At 47.6% G+C, this 12,301-nt stretch overlaps 1 protein-coding gene across 1 annotated transcript in view; it reads left to right on the top strand.

Moving 5' to 3' along the window:
- The first annotated feature begins 4,745 nt into the window (after window positions 1-4,745).
- The window catches only part of GRHL1 (grainyhead like transcription factor 1), a 39,994-nt gene continuing 32,438 nt past the window's right edge, over window positions 4,746-12,301 (top strand). Inside the window, exons 1-3 of the mRNA XM_051613749.1 lie at window positions 4,746-4,775; window positions 8,378-8,564; window positions 11,557-11,627. Coding sequence (XP_051469709.1) covers window positions 4,756-4,775; window positions 8,378-8,564; window positions 11,557-11,627 — 278 coding nt within the window. The 5' untranslated portion in view covers window positions 4,746-4,755. The remainder of the gene's footprint in view (window positions 4,776-8,377; window positions 8,565-11,556; window positions 11,628-12,301) is intronic.

The raw sequence follows: 12,301 nt of genomic DNA on the forward strand, positions 1-12,301 counted from the left end.
TTAATGCAGGATATATTGAAAAGACAGAATAGTTAAATAATTATTAATTTAGATAATAGCTTATCTGTTATTCTGAGACCTTGATGTACCATCTAAAGTGAATTTAAACTTTTTCCTAGTTTGTCTGTTGTATTTTAATGCACTGTTTTCTTCTGTCTTTAACGGTGCAGAAGTAACCTTGGTCTGTGAATCCTCCTAAATAATGCAACCTTTCTGTTGTTTCAGTGAAGAAATACGAGAGATTCTTCATTTTCTTTTGAAAAGTACAGCCTTCAGCAGAATTGGAATTTTACCTTACTAGTTTTTCACTACTTTTGTGCATCTGCAGTCTCAAATCAACTTAGTCTCAGACAAGCCTTTTTAAAGTTTTTGCCATTTTCCAGACATGAAGGAGAGATATTTGACTTTCTCCTGCACCTCTTACACAGAGTCAGGGCCCCAAACCTGATTTTTAACAAGAGAATGAGAATCAGCAAAGCTCAATGCCTGTAAGCAATGGATAACTCAATTTCTCATTTTTTCCTGGGAGGCTCGAAAGTCCCTTCTTCAGAATGACTTTTTCATCCTTTGTGGACAAATAAAGACAAATAGTCTTGAAAAATTATTTCCGGGTATTTATGGAAAGTTGTTAAGAGCATGCTTTTCTGCAGGGCTGGGAGCAGAAGTCATAGAGTCATCAGGTTTGGAAGGGACCTCTGGAGCTCATGTAGTCCAGCCCCTCTGCTAGTGCAGGATCAAAATGGCCAAGGTCAGGACCCAGAGGGCTTTTGGGAAATAAAAAGTCTGGAAATGTTGAGTCTCTGAATAGGTGTCTGCTCCTTGGTTCATTCCAGGGTCCCTTCCACATGTCAGGCTGAGTAAGTTTTATGCTGCTTCACAGGCAGAGAAGAATCAGGATAACTTTGTTTAATTAATCTCCTATTTTGATCCACAATGAAATGGTTTTATACATACGTACATATATATATACATACATATTTCCTGGCTGACCATGTTAGTATGTGGGTTGGTCAGAGCTGTGCAGTGTATCTCAGTGCTTTTGCCCTTGCAGTAAATGCAGAATGCTTGCTTGCCAGTATCTCCTCCACAGTTACTGGTTCTGTTGCTCCTCACACATGAAGCTCCTTTGTTCCTGGCTACATTAGATGAGGGAGAGCATAAAGGGGATGCCAAGATGTGGAAACATGAAAGAGCTTTCCTCACTGCTGCTTGTGCTAGGATGCTCCTGAAACAAGGAACAAGATGGTGAGTAAGGGTTTGCAGAACAGATGATGAATGCTTGTGTCCTCATGTGAGGTTATAGCTGCCCTTGTACAACTGCTAATGGCAGCATTTCCAGAGCCAGAACACTCCTCCCTGATCCCCAGCATCTACACTGCCTCCAGCAGTACATCCAGTAGTTTTAAAAGAACGGGAGTTGCATCTCCTGCCCCTAGTAGCCTGCATTCTCTCAACAGTTCATACATTATCTTCAGGGCTAAACACAGAATGAAAAGGGGAATCTTCAGAGTGCCTGCAAGATTGCATATAAGGATATGATTAGAAAGCAAACTGTTTCTTTTCCTGTTCTGTATTTCACATATTATGCTTTCATTTCTTTTTTGTTCCTTTTCTCCCCAGCTTTTTCTATCTCTTTCTCACATTTCCACGGCCACTTGTCTATTTCTTTCCATTGTGCCTGCTTTCACCTCACTGCCTAGTGAGTTCATGAACCTCTGCCTGGGGTTTTCTCTCTTCTTTGCAGCCCTTTGATGCCCTTAGGCTAATTCTGGGGGCCAGTGGTCAGCTTCAGGCTTACTTTTCCAGCTCTATAGTCAGTGGCCACAGCCCTGCTGCAGAAAAGCTTGCCTGGGTGTGCTGTGTAATGGAGGGAAACATAGGAGATTCACTGCTCTCTGCAGCCTGGCCCCCGCATTTTAGGGGTTCAGATTAAGTAGAAAGTATCTTGTTTTGACTCCCTGCTGCGTTTTGTGAAATCGGATGTACTGTTACAAACTTGATGCAACTTGCGTGTTTATTACACAGGTGTGAATGGCCAGCGCACGTAGATGATAATTATCAGGTATGAGATTTTAAAACATTATTTGTTGGCTAATCCTCATCCAGGATAATTCCCAGTTTCTCTAGATAGCGATGTCAAAAGACGGACTAGGAAGAGGTGCAAGCACATTGAGTCAGTGCTCGGACAGATGGTTGGAAACGGTGCCTGAGTTTGGTGGCGTTCCTTACGCGTCTTGAGTGGGATTCATCTAAAAGGAAATGAACACATGAAGAAGGAAAGGAGAACGCTGAAGGCAGGACCAAGGCAGGGGGAAAGTTAGAGGGAAGGGCATGAGAGATGGAGGAGAGCACTGAGAGTGAGGTGAAAGGGCTGAGCCACAGAAGACGTTGGAACCAATGCCAGCCCGTGCAGGGCAAGGCAAGTCCTGCCAGCGTGCTGCCACATCAGGCTGGCATGGCTTTATGCCAGAGCCAAAGCTCTGCTTGGCTTTGTGCTCCTTGCCTGATTTTGTTTAGCAATGATGCAACCCAGTTAGTGACATCACAGAAATACACCTGGTGTTACAGAGTCTAGATTGTGACCGGCAGATTACTCAGTGGTGTCACAATCCGATGTTTATATCATTGTCTCCTGAATGTGGAAGTGATTGCTATGTTGATTACTTAAGTTTTCATTGGCAGGTCAGGATATTAAGAGAAGTCATCCCTTTTGCAGACAAGACAGCTTTGATTTATTTGGAATAAAAGAATGGTCAATTCTAGTTAAGTAGTAATACCAAGCGTGGCGCATTACTAAGATTTTAGCAGTTTGGTTGCAATGTAAGCCTGTGACTGAACTTCAGCACGTACTGCATCTGGGTCACTTAGAGCTACAGGGTGGCATTATATCTTGTTGTTAAGGAAAAGCATGCACGCGTGCCAAAAAGCAGTGAGTGTGTCTGCCCGTCTTAGAATTCTGTGAACAGAACCGGGGAGCATGAGTAGCGAATAACACCTGAAAAAGTTAGCAGTCCTTCCCAAAACTTGCCATTTTAAGCTGGTTTTATAATTTGTATTGGAAACAAAGGGAGCTGTACTTGTTTGGAGTAAAGCAACTTTCTCACATCTTAATACATTGACAGTATTTTTTTTTCATATGTGAGAGCGTATGAATTTTATTCTATGTAATCTTGAATTTGACTTTTTTTAATGGGTTAAAAATATAGGGCACCTTTTATGGCATGTCATAAAGAACAATTCACTTCAGTTCAGTTTGTAGAGCAAGATCCTTCTTCAGTAATTATATTTATCTTTTGCCATCCTAATGGCAATGTTTGCAGATCCAAGCAAAGCATTTTGTTTCAGGAACGCTAGTTGTAATCCAGTCAGAGGATATTAAGCAACTTCCAGGATTAGACCTTTAGTGAAAGTTTGTTCTCTTTACTTTTCTGTTTCCTTCGGTTGGCTGCTTGAATTGTCCTTCTGTAGTTTTGCACTGGAGTATATCCTGTACAAATGGGAAGGGTATTTTGACCTAGAAGGAGAGACCTCTGATGAGTGTGCACGCTTTTAAATTACAGCAGCTATCTGAAGAATCTTGAGATACGATAGATAGCATTGTTGCTGTATGGGTTTGATTCGACTCGTTACTTAGAGGAGCAACCTCCCACCATTATTTCTCAAGAAGAAACTTCGGATCTTTCTGATTTAAATTCATGTGCGCCACCTTGGACGTATGGGTGTGTTTGTCATCTCTGCCGCTAAACCTGAGGGTTTGGGTGCATTTCCCGCGGTAAATCCATCGCAGACCTCCCGCTGGGCCCAAACGCGGCTGATGCGGGGGGCAGGTCAGGGCGCTCGGACCCCCCGCGCCTCGGAGCTCGTGCACGTTAACGCGCCTGCTGTGGGGTCCGCACTTCCCTCAACGTGGGCTTAGTACAGGGAAAAAAGTTACAGGGACGGGAGACGGGGAAAGGGAAACCCGTTCTTACTGCTCCGCAGATCCCAGGGTGTCTCCCGCGTACCTCACACCGTGAGTCCTTACCCAGGGCCGGGGTCCCGCCAGGCGATGCCCCCGCCGGAGCCGTGGCGGGGAGCGGGACGGGACGCGCGGGAGCCCTCCCGCACCGCGACCCGCAGAAGGGTGAGGAGGACTCCGGTGAAGAGCCTTGGCCCCTGCGAACGCTGTGCGTGCACGGGGAGGGGCGAAACTGGGCAGAAACCAGGTTTTCTTCCTCAGGAAAGCAGCCTTTGACAGCCAGGCACGCTGTGGGGGGGGGGGGGCGCCGGGCGGGTCCGGACAGCGGGGAGCGACCTTTCCCGCGACGTTTGACTCATCCCTTACTCGCGTCGTAGCGAAGGGCTTGCGGGGCTCCCAGCGGCGGGGCCCGAGGCTGGCCCGGGCGCCGCGCTGCCCCGGGCTGCCCCCCGCATCCCCCCGCATCCCCTCGCGCTGCCCCGCGCTGCCCCCCACGTCGCCCCCCGCATCCCCCCGCGCCGCCCCCGGCCCCGCAGAGCTCCGCGCGGGCACAGGCCCCGCCCCCCGCGCCCGACCGCCCAATAGGGGCGCGGCGGCCCCGCCCCGCGTCCCGCGGCAGCCAATGGGCAGCGCCGCGCGGGGCCCGGCCACCTGCGGCCGCGGGGCCACCTGAGCGGGCCCGGCCAGCCGACCAAACCCGTCGGTGCGGCGGGTTTGCGCGCTGCTCGCTCCGCTCGCCCCCGCCTCGCCCTGCCGACCCGCCGGGCCAGTTCTGCCGCCCGCTGCCTCCGCCAGACATGACACAAGACTACGACAAGTGAGTGCGCCGGGCGGGGAGGGGGGGGATGAAGAATCGCGTCCGGTCCAACCGGTGCTGCCGCCCTTCTGAGGGGCTGCGCCGAGGGGGAGCTCGTCGCCCCAGGCCCCTTCTGCTGTGGGGCCGGGCCCGGGGAAGCCGCTCTTCGGGAGGGCCCGCCCCGCTCCATCTTCTCGGAGGAGTACCCGGAGGCTGCGGCGGGGCGGTGCGAAATGGCGGGGGGGGAGGGGGGCTCGGGCCCGGGAGGGGGGGCCCGCGGCGCAGCGGGGCGACCCCGGCGGCCACCCCGCCCCGCCCGGCCCGGCCCGGCCCGGCCCGGCGAGCGGCGAGGCAGGGCCGGCTTTGAAATCCGACACCGGCAGCGAGGCGTGGGTCAGCGCCGCCGCCGGCCGCCCCCCGCCCCGCCGCGCCGCGCCTTAAAGGCGGGCGGCGGGGCCGGATGGGCTGCGCTGTCGTGAGGAGCGGGCGCCGGGGCCGTCCCGCAGCGCCGGGGGCTGAGGGAGGCGGGCGGAGCCGCGGCCGCAGCGCCGGGCCGTCCCGTCCCGCAGCGCCGGGCTGTGCCCCCCGCCCCCCCGGGCCCCGCTGCCCCCATGGATTTCTACGAGGCGCACCCCTCCGGGAAGGTGGATTTCGGCAGGTAAGGGGCGGGCAGCCAGCCGCCCTGGCTGGCCGGGGGGTCCCGGTGAGCTCGGGACCCGCTGTCGGAAGCGCTAAAACCGAGCGCAGCGCGGGATTTCGGTGGCTTCGCGGTGTCGAAGCGTCCTCTTCACACGGACCCCTTGCAGCGCGGGGTGACCTGGGTTTGTTCCCGCACCTGTCGCCGTGTCCCGCTGGAGGCGGGGGCCGTGCGCGCTGTGTGCGCGGAAGGTGGGGAAGCTGAGGTGATGTGAAGAAGCGATTATAAAATCGCTGTATTTTGAATGGTCAGTGAGTCAGGTGCACTTACTGTCTTGGGAAGGCGTGAGGTTTTTACCGAAGTTTATTGCTTGTTGTTTGTTTGTTTGGTTTTTTTAAATATACTTCTTTCCAGAAAGGGGACTCTAACGCGGCAGCTCGCTGCTGTGATTGTGTTTTTTCATACGTATTTTTACCTCCGGTGACGCTTAGTAGATGAGGCCATAGCAATTTAGGTGCACGCACTTCACTTGTCGGCACGTAGGAGCCAGCCTAAGAAATCCTCTCTGCTGCCTCAGCACTAAAGATGTGCAAGACCAGGTGTAACACACGCTGTGGCTGAGGATCTCGTAACGTCTGGAGTTAAATTGCACGGCGAGGGAGAGAAAAGGTGGCTTTTGGATCAGTGAAGTAAGTAGGAATAGTTTCTGTGGTCTGAACACAGAACGCTGTGGGCTGTGGGATCCTCGCAGGCAGAGAAGAGTATCTAGTGTTCCTCTGCTTCCACTTCTGGAAAACACAATTCAGGAATTATTAAAACTGCAGTGGGAAACTTATTTCAAGCTTTTGCTGTACGTGTCCAGTACTTTGTGAGCAGATCCACGTGCCAGTGATCTTGAAACCTAAAACTTCAGTAGATGGTTTTCTGCTCTTATTAGTATGTTGTGCTTTTCCTGAAAGAAGTTGTGGTTCTGTTAAGGGATTGAGTTACTGCCAAACCCTGTGCTTCTCTTGATAATTCTGCAGGTAATTCTTTCTATGCTGCTTTTAGGGAGCGTAGGTTACCTGTAGGGCAATATCTATTGTATTTAGGTGTTGTAATGAGAAAGAAATTGCACCAAAAAAAGAGTAAGATTTGTATTTCTGCATTTCTGGCTAGTGGCTGCTTTAGTTCTCAGTATTTTTGGTCCTGTCTTTTTGCATGTGAGCATTGCATTGCTGGAGGGAATCAGCTTAGTGGTCTTGTGAGTTCCAGCAAGGCTGACTTAGCCCTTCAACTTGGCAGGGATGGGTGAAGTGAACTGCACCCACCCAGGTTACTTCAGTTGCCTTTTTCTTTAGGAGTGATTTTAACTGAAGGATTTACCCAGCTGTGGTTATTCAAACTTCCTTTTATCATCACATTGTATTAGACTAGAAGCTTGTTCTGTGTTTCTGAAGAAAATTCTGCTTTACCTTCTGCTGCCTGGTCTTTGATAGAAAGTGGATCTCCCTGATACCGAAGGGATCTGCGTTTTGGTATCTGCATCAGTGTGTACACAAGTATGCACAAAGACCCAAAGAGAGGGCTTGGTGCAAGAGCTTGTCTTTGTTGTTGTTGTTGTTTGCTTTTATCCAACTCTATAATACTGATTTATAGCCACAAGTGCTCTTAAAAGTCCTGGAAACTCCCACTTGTCCTAAGAGTCTTCAGCTCAGCCAAACTGACCCATGTCACTGATAAAGGATTGAACACGTAGTTTGCAAAGTGCTTTGCAATCTTTTTGGTAGAAGGTGGTGATAAATGTAGGATACTGCTAAGCTGATTATAGTGATTAGAGTATTTCACAACTTTATATTTCACAACTTTTTGTATTTGTAGTATATTTCAATCTCTGAATGCATCTGGGTAAATAGATGAAAAGAATGTTTGTCTACTGGGGAAGGGGTGTGATGATGGTGGGGAGCAGCTTTTTTGTGGGATTTGGGTTTTTTTATTTTTATTTATTTCTTTTAAACTGTTACCCATTCATTTTAAAAGTGCTGAGTTCGGGTTTCTTAAAGTTCTCTCTCTGCTGGTCTGCAGTAAACTAATGTTATGCTTGTGCTGGAAAGAAAATTGTCTGAGCTGCTTTAAAAATCAGTTATATACAACATGAGCTTGAAATGACTTGAAAGATTAAGTGTGTGTTTTACTAGTAGCATCCAAATATACTGAGTTGTCTAAGCTTCTAGGACAGCATTTTCTTACATATGTCCCACTTTCATCTGTGGGCGGGGGGTCCAAGTTGTCTTGGAGCTTTCTTGTTCCCAGCAATCTCAAAATGTTCAGAGTAAATATAATATTTTTTGGTGGAAACTCCATTTCCTTTTTTTCCCAAGCATCTGTTGAGGGTGTTTCAGGCTAGTGTTACAGATTATTTCAACAGTAAACAGGCAGTAAGTCTTTTGGCTTCCCTGGTCAGGAAAAAAACCCACAAAACTGCCAAGTTGATTTAAAGTCCCTTTCACCAGTTTCCCTGTGTAGTCTATAACTAACTGTCAGCTTCTAAGTGGTATTTTGAGAAACGCTTTGAGAGTGAAGACACCTTTTGAAAGCTCTGGGAGAAGGAGATAACTTAATTCACAATTTCTAGTCCCACGCAGGAACTGGAGTAGGGTGCATCTTGGCAGTATTATGTAGAATGTGCTAGAGGTTTTGTAGGTGGTAACCTGTAACACTTTCTGAGCATGAGCATGTCAGTTGTGCTTTTAAATGACTTTGCAATTTTATATAGGCTGGTGTAATCCAGCTGAGTTTGGTCAAATTAATCCTGATTTAAACTGAGTGCGAGTGAAACCAGAATTAGGTTTCTAGGCTTTTTGTGTTGACTAATCCTGATAGTGCACCGAATCAGAATACAAACCCTGTGAAACTGGGGCAGCTAATTTAGAAGAACTTTAAGAATGCTTTTCATGTGTTCTAACAGGTGGCTTTTTCTTCTTTCTTCTTTTATTTTATGATCAAGTAAAAGACCTGTGTTGGTTCTTCAGAATGACTCTCTCTACTCTCAGAGACGTCCTTACACCAGTGAAGATGAGGCCTGGAAAACCTTTCTTGAAAATCCCCTTACAGCAGCTACCAAAGCTATGATGAGCATCAATGGTGATGAAGACAGTGCAGCTGCCCTCGGACTACTGTATGATTACTATAAGGTAGATTGGCGTGGATACGCTCTGGCAGTCAGCAGAGCTCTTGCTCCATCTATGGAGAAGGTGTCATTCTTTAGAGGATTTTACAGAAGCCATGAATAAATTATGAGGACTTTAAACTGTGGTTTTTAAATTTTTAAAATCCATGTCCCTTTTTCTGAAAATTATTTTTATCTCAGCAGAATAAGATGCCCTGAATCTTAATGTAATGGGTTAAAACCTCAGTAGCACTTTGCCTATTGACTCTAGGTTCTGTAGAAGGCCATGTATTCTGGAAATAGTCATGAAGAATGAGATTTTGGAGCATGTCTGTGTCTGAATGTAAATATACATGGAGAAAGAAACTTCTTTCCTTCTGCTGATGTGATTGCTGTTCTTGTGGGCCTGCTAGCTTTTGCTGGGGTTTTGATGTGCTACCTAATACTAAGCTATAACTACAGGTTTTTGGTGGTCTGTGAGGGGGAAATGTCCTCTTGAAGGAGTTGCTGTCTGCATCCCTCTAACCTTCAGTGAGCTTCAGCTGCGATTGTCTGTTAATCCTTTGACAGCCACAGTTGTCTTCCCCAGCATTCACAGTCTTCTCAGAGACATGCAGCTTCCTAGGTGCTCACAGGCGAATTGAGCACAGTCAAACAGAGAACCTCGTTTGTGTGTGGTGCATTTTGCTGAGCATTCTTTCCTAAAGGCCAGAAGTCGGAGCCAGGGTAGTTATCTGTGGTCTACGTCAGTGGAGACCAGCAGGCACTTCCAGGCAGGGACACGTCCTGCTTGTGTTAGACGCCTGTCTTATGGTGACCTGGCTCACTGGGTAGAGATGCCATTGTTTTTTTTTCTTTGCTGAGCATGCAGGGAGGCCAGGAGGCTGACTTGGCTCACATGCCTGATATTTTGGCTAGTGCCTTTTAACAGCAGTGGGTGCAATTGCCCGCCTCTGTATGCCCTTCAAGCGCAGGAAGGGGTTGCCTATAAAATACTTGCTTGCACTTTTGATAGCTGAGCATGTCTTATGTATAAAAATATTCTTGTAATGCTTAATGTGGAGATTAGTGCTACATACGCACGACAAAATGCCACAAACTCACTGATGTGGACGTTATTCAGCTAGTTTTGTGAGAAAAAATGGCTTTCTGCTTTGTGCCTGTGTTTGCTATCCTTTTGGAAAACAAAAAAATCTAAACACTTTCACCAGACCGATTTTAATCCACAAAATCAATTTTGATTTCTAAACCTGTAGATTACAAAGAAAATGCTGATGCTGATCCTTCATGCTTGGCAAAGCAGAAGGGATTTGCTGTACATTAATGTCTAATTCGGGGCTTTCTTATGTTTGGCTATCAGTGGGTGTACAGAAAAATCAGTGGAAGAACAGGTATGCTGTACACTTGGATGAAGCAAAATGGTTAGAGGTTGAAAGATTTATTGAAGTCTGCTATGAAGTAATGCTGGAGGGACAATGTCTAGGCATTTTACATACACCCCCTCTTGCAATATTCAGGGCAGCTGGTGAGATTGCCTTTGTATTAAAAAGAAACCAACCCACAAAACAACAAAACCAAACAACTCAATTTTTTCCATTTGACTAATGAGCTACCCTGGTAGTTCAACAGAGGTTAATAAGATCTTACAGGAAGCAGATTTTTTTTTTTTTTCTAAATTAAAATCTAGAGTTTAGGAGTGTTGGACTTGAGGCCAAACACAGCTTGGAAGACCATGAGTAGGGAGTAGTTAATGTCAGCCTTCTAATAGTCTCCAGCTAGAGGTCCTCCAAGTACTGTTGGTTTTTTGTGGAAAATCCAACAATTCTGGTGTTATTGGAGATGCTAGGTTATATGAATGAGCCAGGACTTAGGTTTTAGTTGGGGGATGTTTAGAGATGTATACAGTTCAAGCAAATACAGCATCAGCCTTCAAGTTAGCAGTAAATTGGTGGTTCCCTGTGTTGGCAAATGCTGACAGTATCTGAGCAGGCTTCAGTGAAGGAAGGTGGTGGGAGTTTACTCCTCCTTTCATCGCAAACTGTTTGCTTTGCTGATTCAGGAGGTGTGTTGAGAGTGACAGAAGTCCTGGGCACCGTGCATGTGTTCGCAGAGGAGCTTGTGTGGACTTGCTGTGCAGATGAGGGGACCTGAGCACCATGGGCTAGTCCCAGTGGTGGCAAGAGCAGTTCAGGTCCCTGGAGTGCTGACTGTGTGCTCTGGTTAACTGAGCTGCTGCTTCTAAGTTCTGAAGAGTTCACCTTCTTCTGTATGCCTTGGCCTTGCAGCACAGCCTGGAATTGCATCTGTGTGTGAGCTAGGTGGCCTCTGCGATCGGTTTTGCTGTGTGTGATGTTTTCAGGACAAATCCTTGTCCGTGGCATAAAACACAAGGAGGAGTATTGAGCTTCCTTAAAACCACAGCACTGGCCATTACTTTTTGTTCAGAAAAGATTTAGTACAGTTTGGGCCAGTGTGTTGTACATGGCCATGCATAAAAATAAGCTGTAGCATCTTAGTGCACTTATTACACCTGGTCCTCCCCAAATCCTCTGTTTTCTGAGCAGAAAGGAAAACCTGGTCTTGGGGAAGGTACTGAAACTTGGTGGCCTTTCACAAGCCTTAAGCTTATTTGACAAGCTCCTGAACCCTCCTGGCCTGCAGACAAGACCTGCGGCACCAGCACAAGCCTCAGGGGCTCTCCTGGTCCTGTTCACTCTGGTGCTCCAGCCAGGGATGGCTGGTTTTCTGCACCAGTTTTCCTGCTGCCTGGTGCAGGCAGGAACCCAGGGCTGGCACAGCTGGCTGGCTTGGCAGTATAGGGATCTGTGGGGCATCACCTGGAATGGGCCTGGCATCTTAAAGCCATGCAAAGATTGATCAAGCTGTAATGCTAATAATGACTGGTATCAGAGTGTGATGCTTTCTTAAGCTGACCTAATGGCTGTGTTTTAAGGAGCTCTCTTTTTTTTTTGTTATGAGAGGAAGGATGCAATTATAGTAAGTTTTGTATTTCCCAGGTTCCAAGGGAGAGGAGATCTTCAACAGCTAAACCAGAGGTAGAGCATCCTGACCAAGACCATAGCAAAAGGTATTAGTTTTTATTATTTGAATGTGTGCTCACCACCCTTCCTTCTTAGACCACCAAAGCTGCTGAAATAAATTAACTTGTTGTGCTGGACAAGAGAAATTGTTTGCTTTTACTTTGTGCCCCAAATTCCTGTGCTGCTCCAGGAACAGGGTGGGGATGGGATCATTATGTGAAGAGCTGATGGCCAAGCTGCTTGTCCTTGCCATCTGTCCACTTTCTGTGTACTGGTGTTGCAGTCAACGTAGCAAAAGTCCTCTCTAACGCACAGCCTGGTGGCACTGGCATCCCTTCCAAGGCTGTGGAGATGACTGGTGACTCTTACTTTTGCATGCGGTTGCCGCAGTTGCTCACTGCTGATTTTGTTCTCAGGCACCAGCAGCATTGCTTCTTCATGCATGGGCTGATAGGGAAGGACTTCAAAGTGCTTGTGATTTATTTTTGGTTTTGTATTATTTGCAGACTCCTTTTGTATCCTCTGGAACTCCTTTCTTTCTTCCTCTTTCTGCCCTCCCTCTCTTGTACCTCCCAAGCAGAAGATGATACTGATTAAGTAAATATTATGAATATGAGGTTCATTCAAGCCAGGCTTCCACTCCTACCATTCTCTTCCTTTGAACAGACTAGAATACATTAAGGATGCAGGTGAGGTTTTGTGGTCTGAGCCAACTGAAGGA

The sequence above is a fragment of the Apus apus genome, chromosome 3 (genome assembly GCF_020740795.1).
Source record: "Apus apus isolate bApuApu2 chromosome 3, bApuApu2.pri.cur, whole genome shotgun sequence".
In the NCBI taxonomy this organism is placed as follows: domain Eukaryota; kingdom Metazoa; phylum Chordata; class Aves; order Apodiformes; family Apodidae; genus Apus; species Apus apus.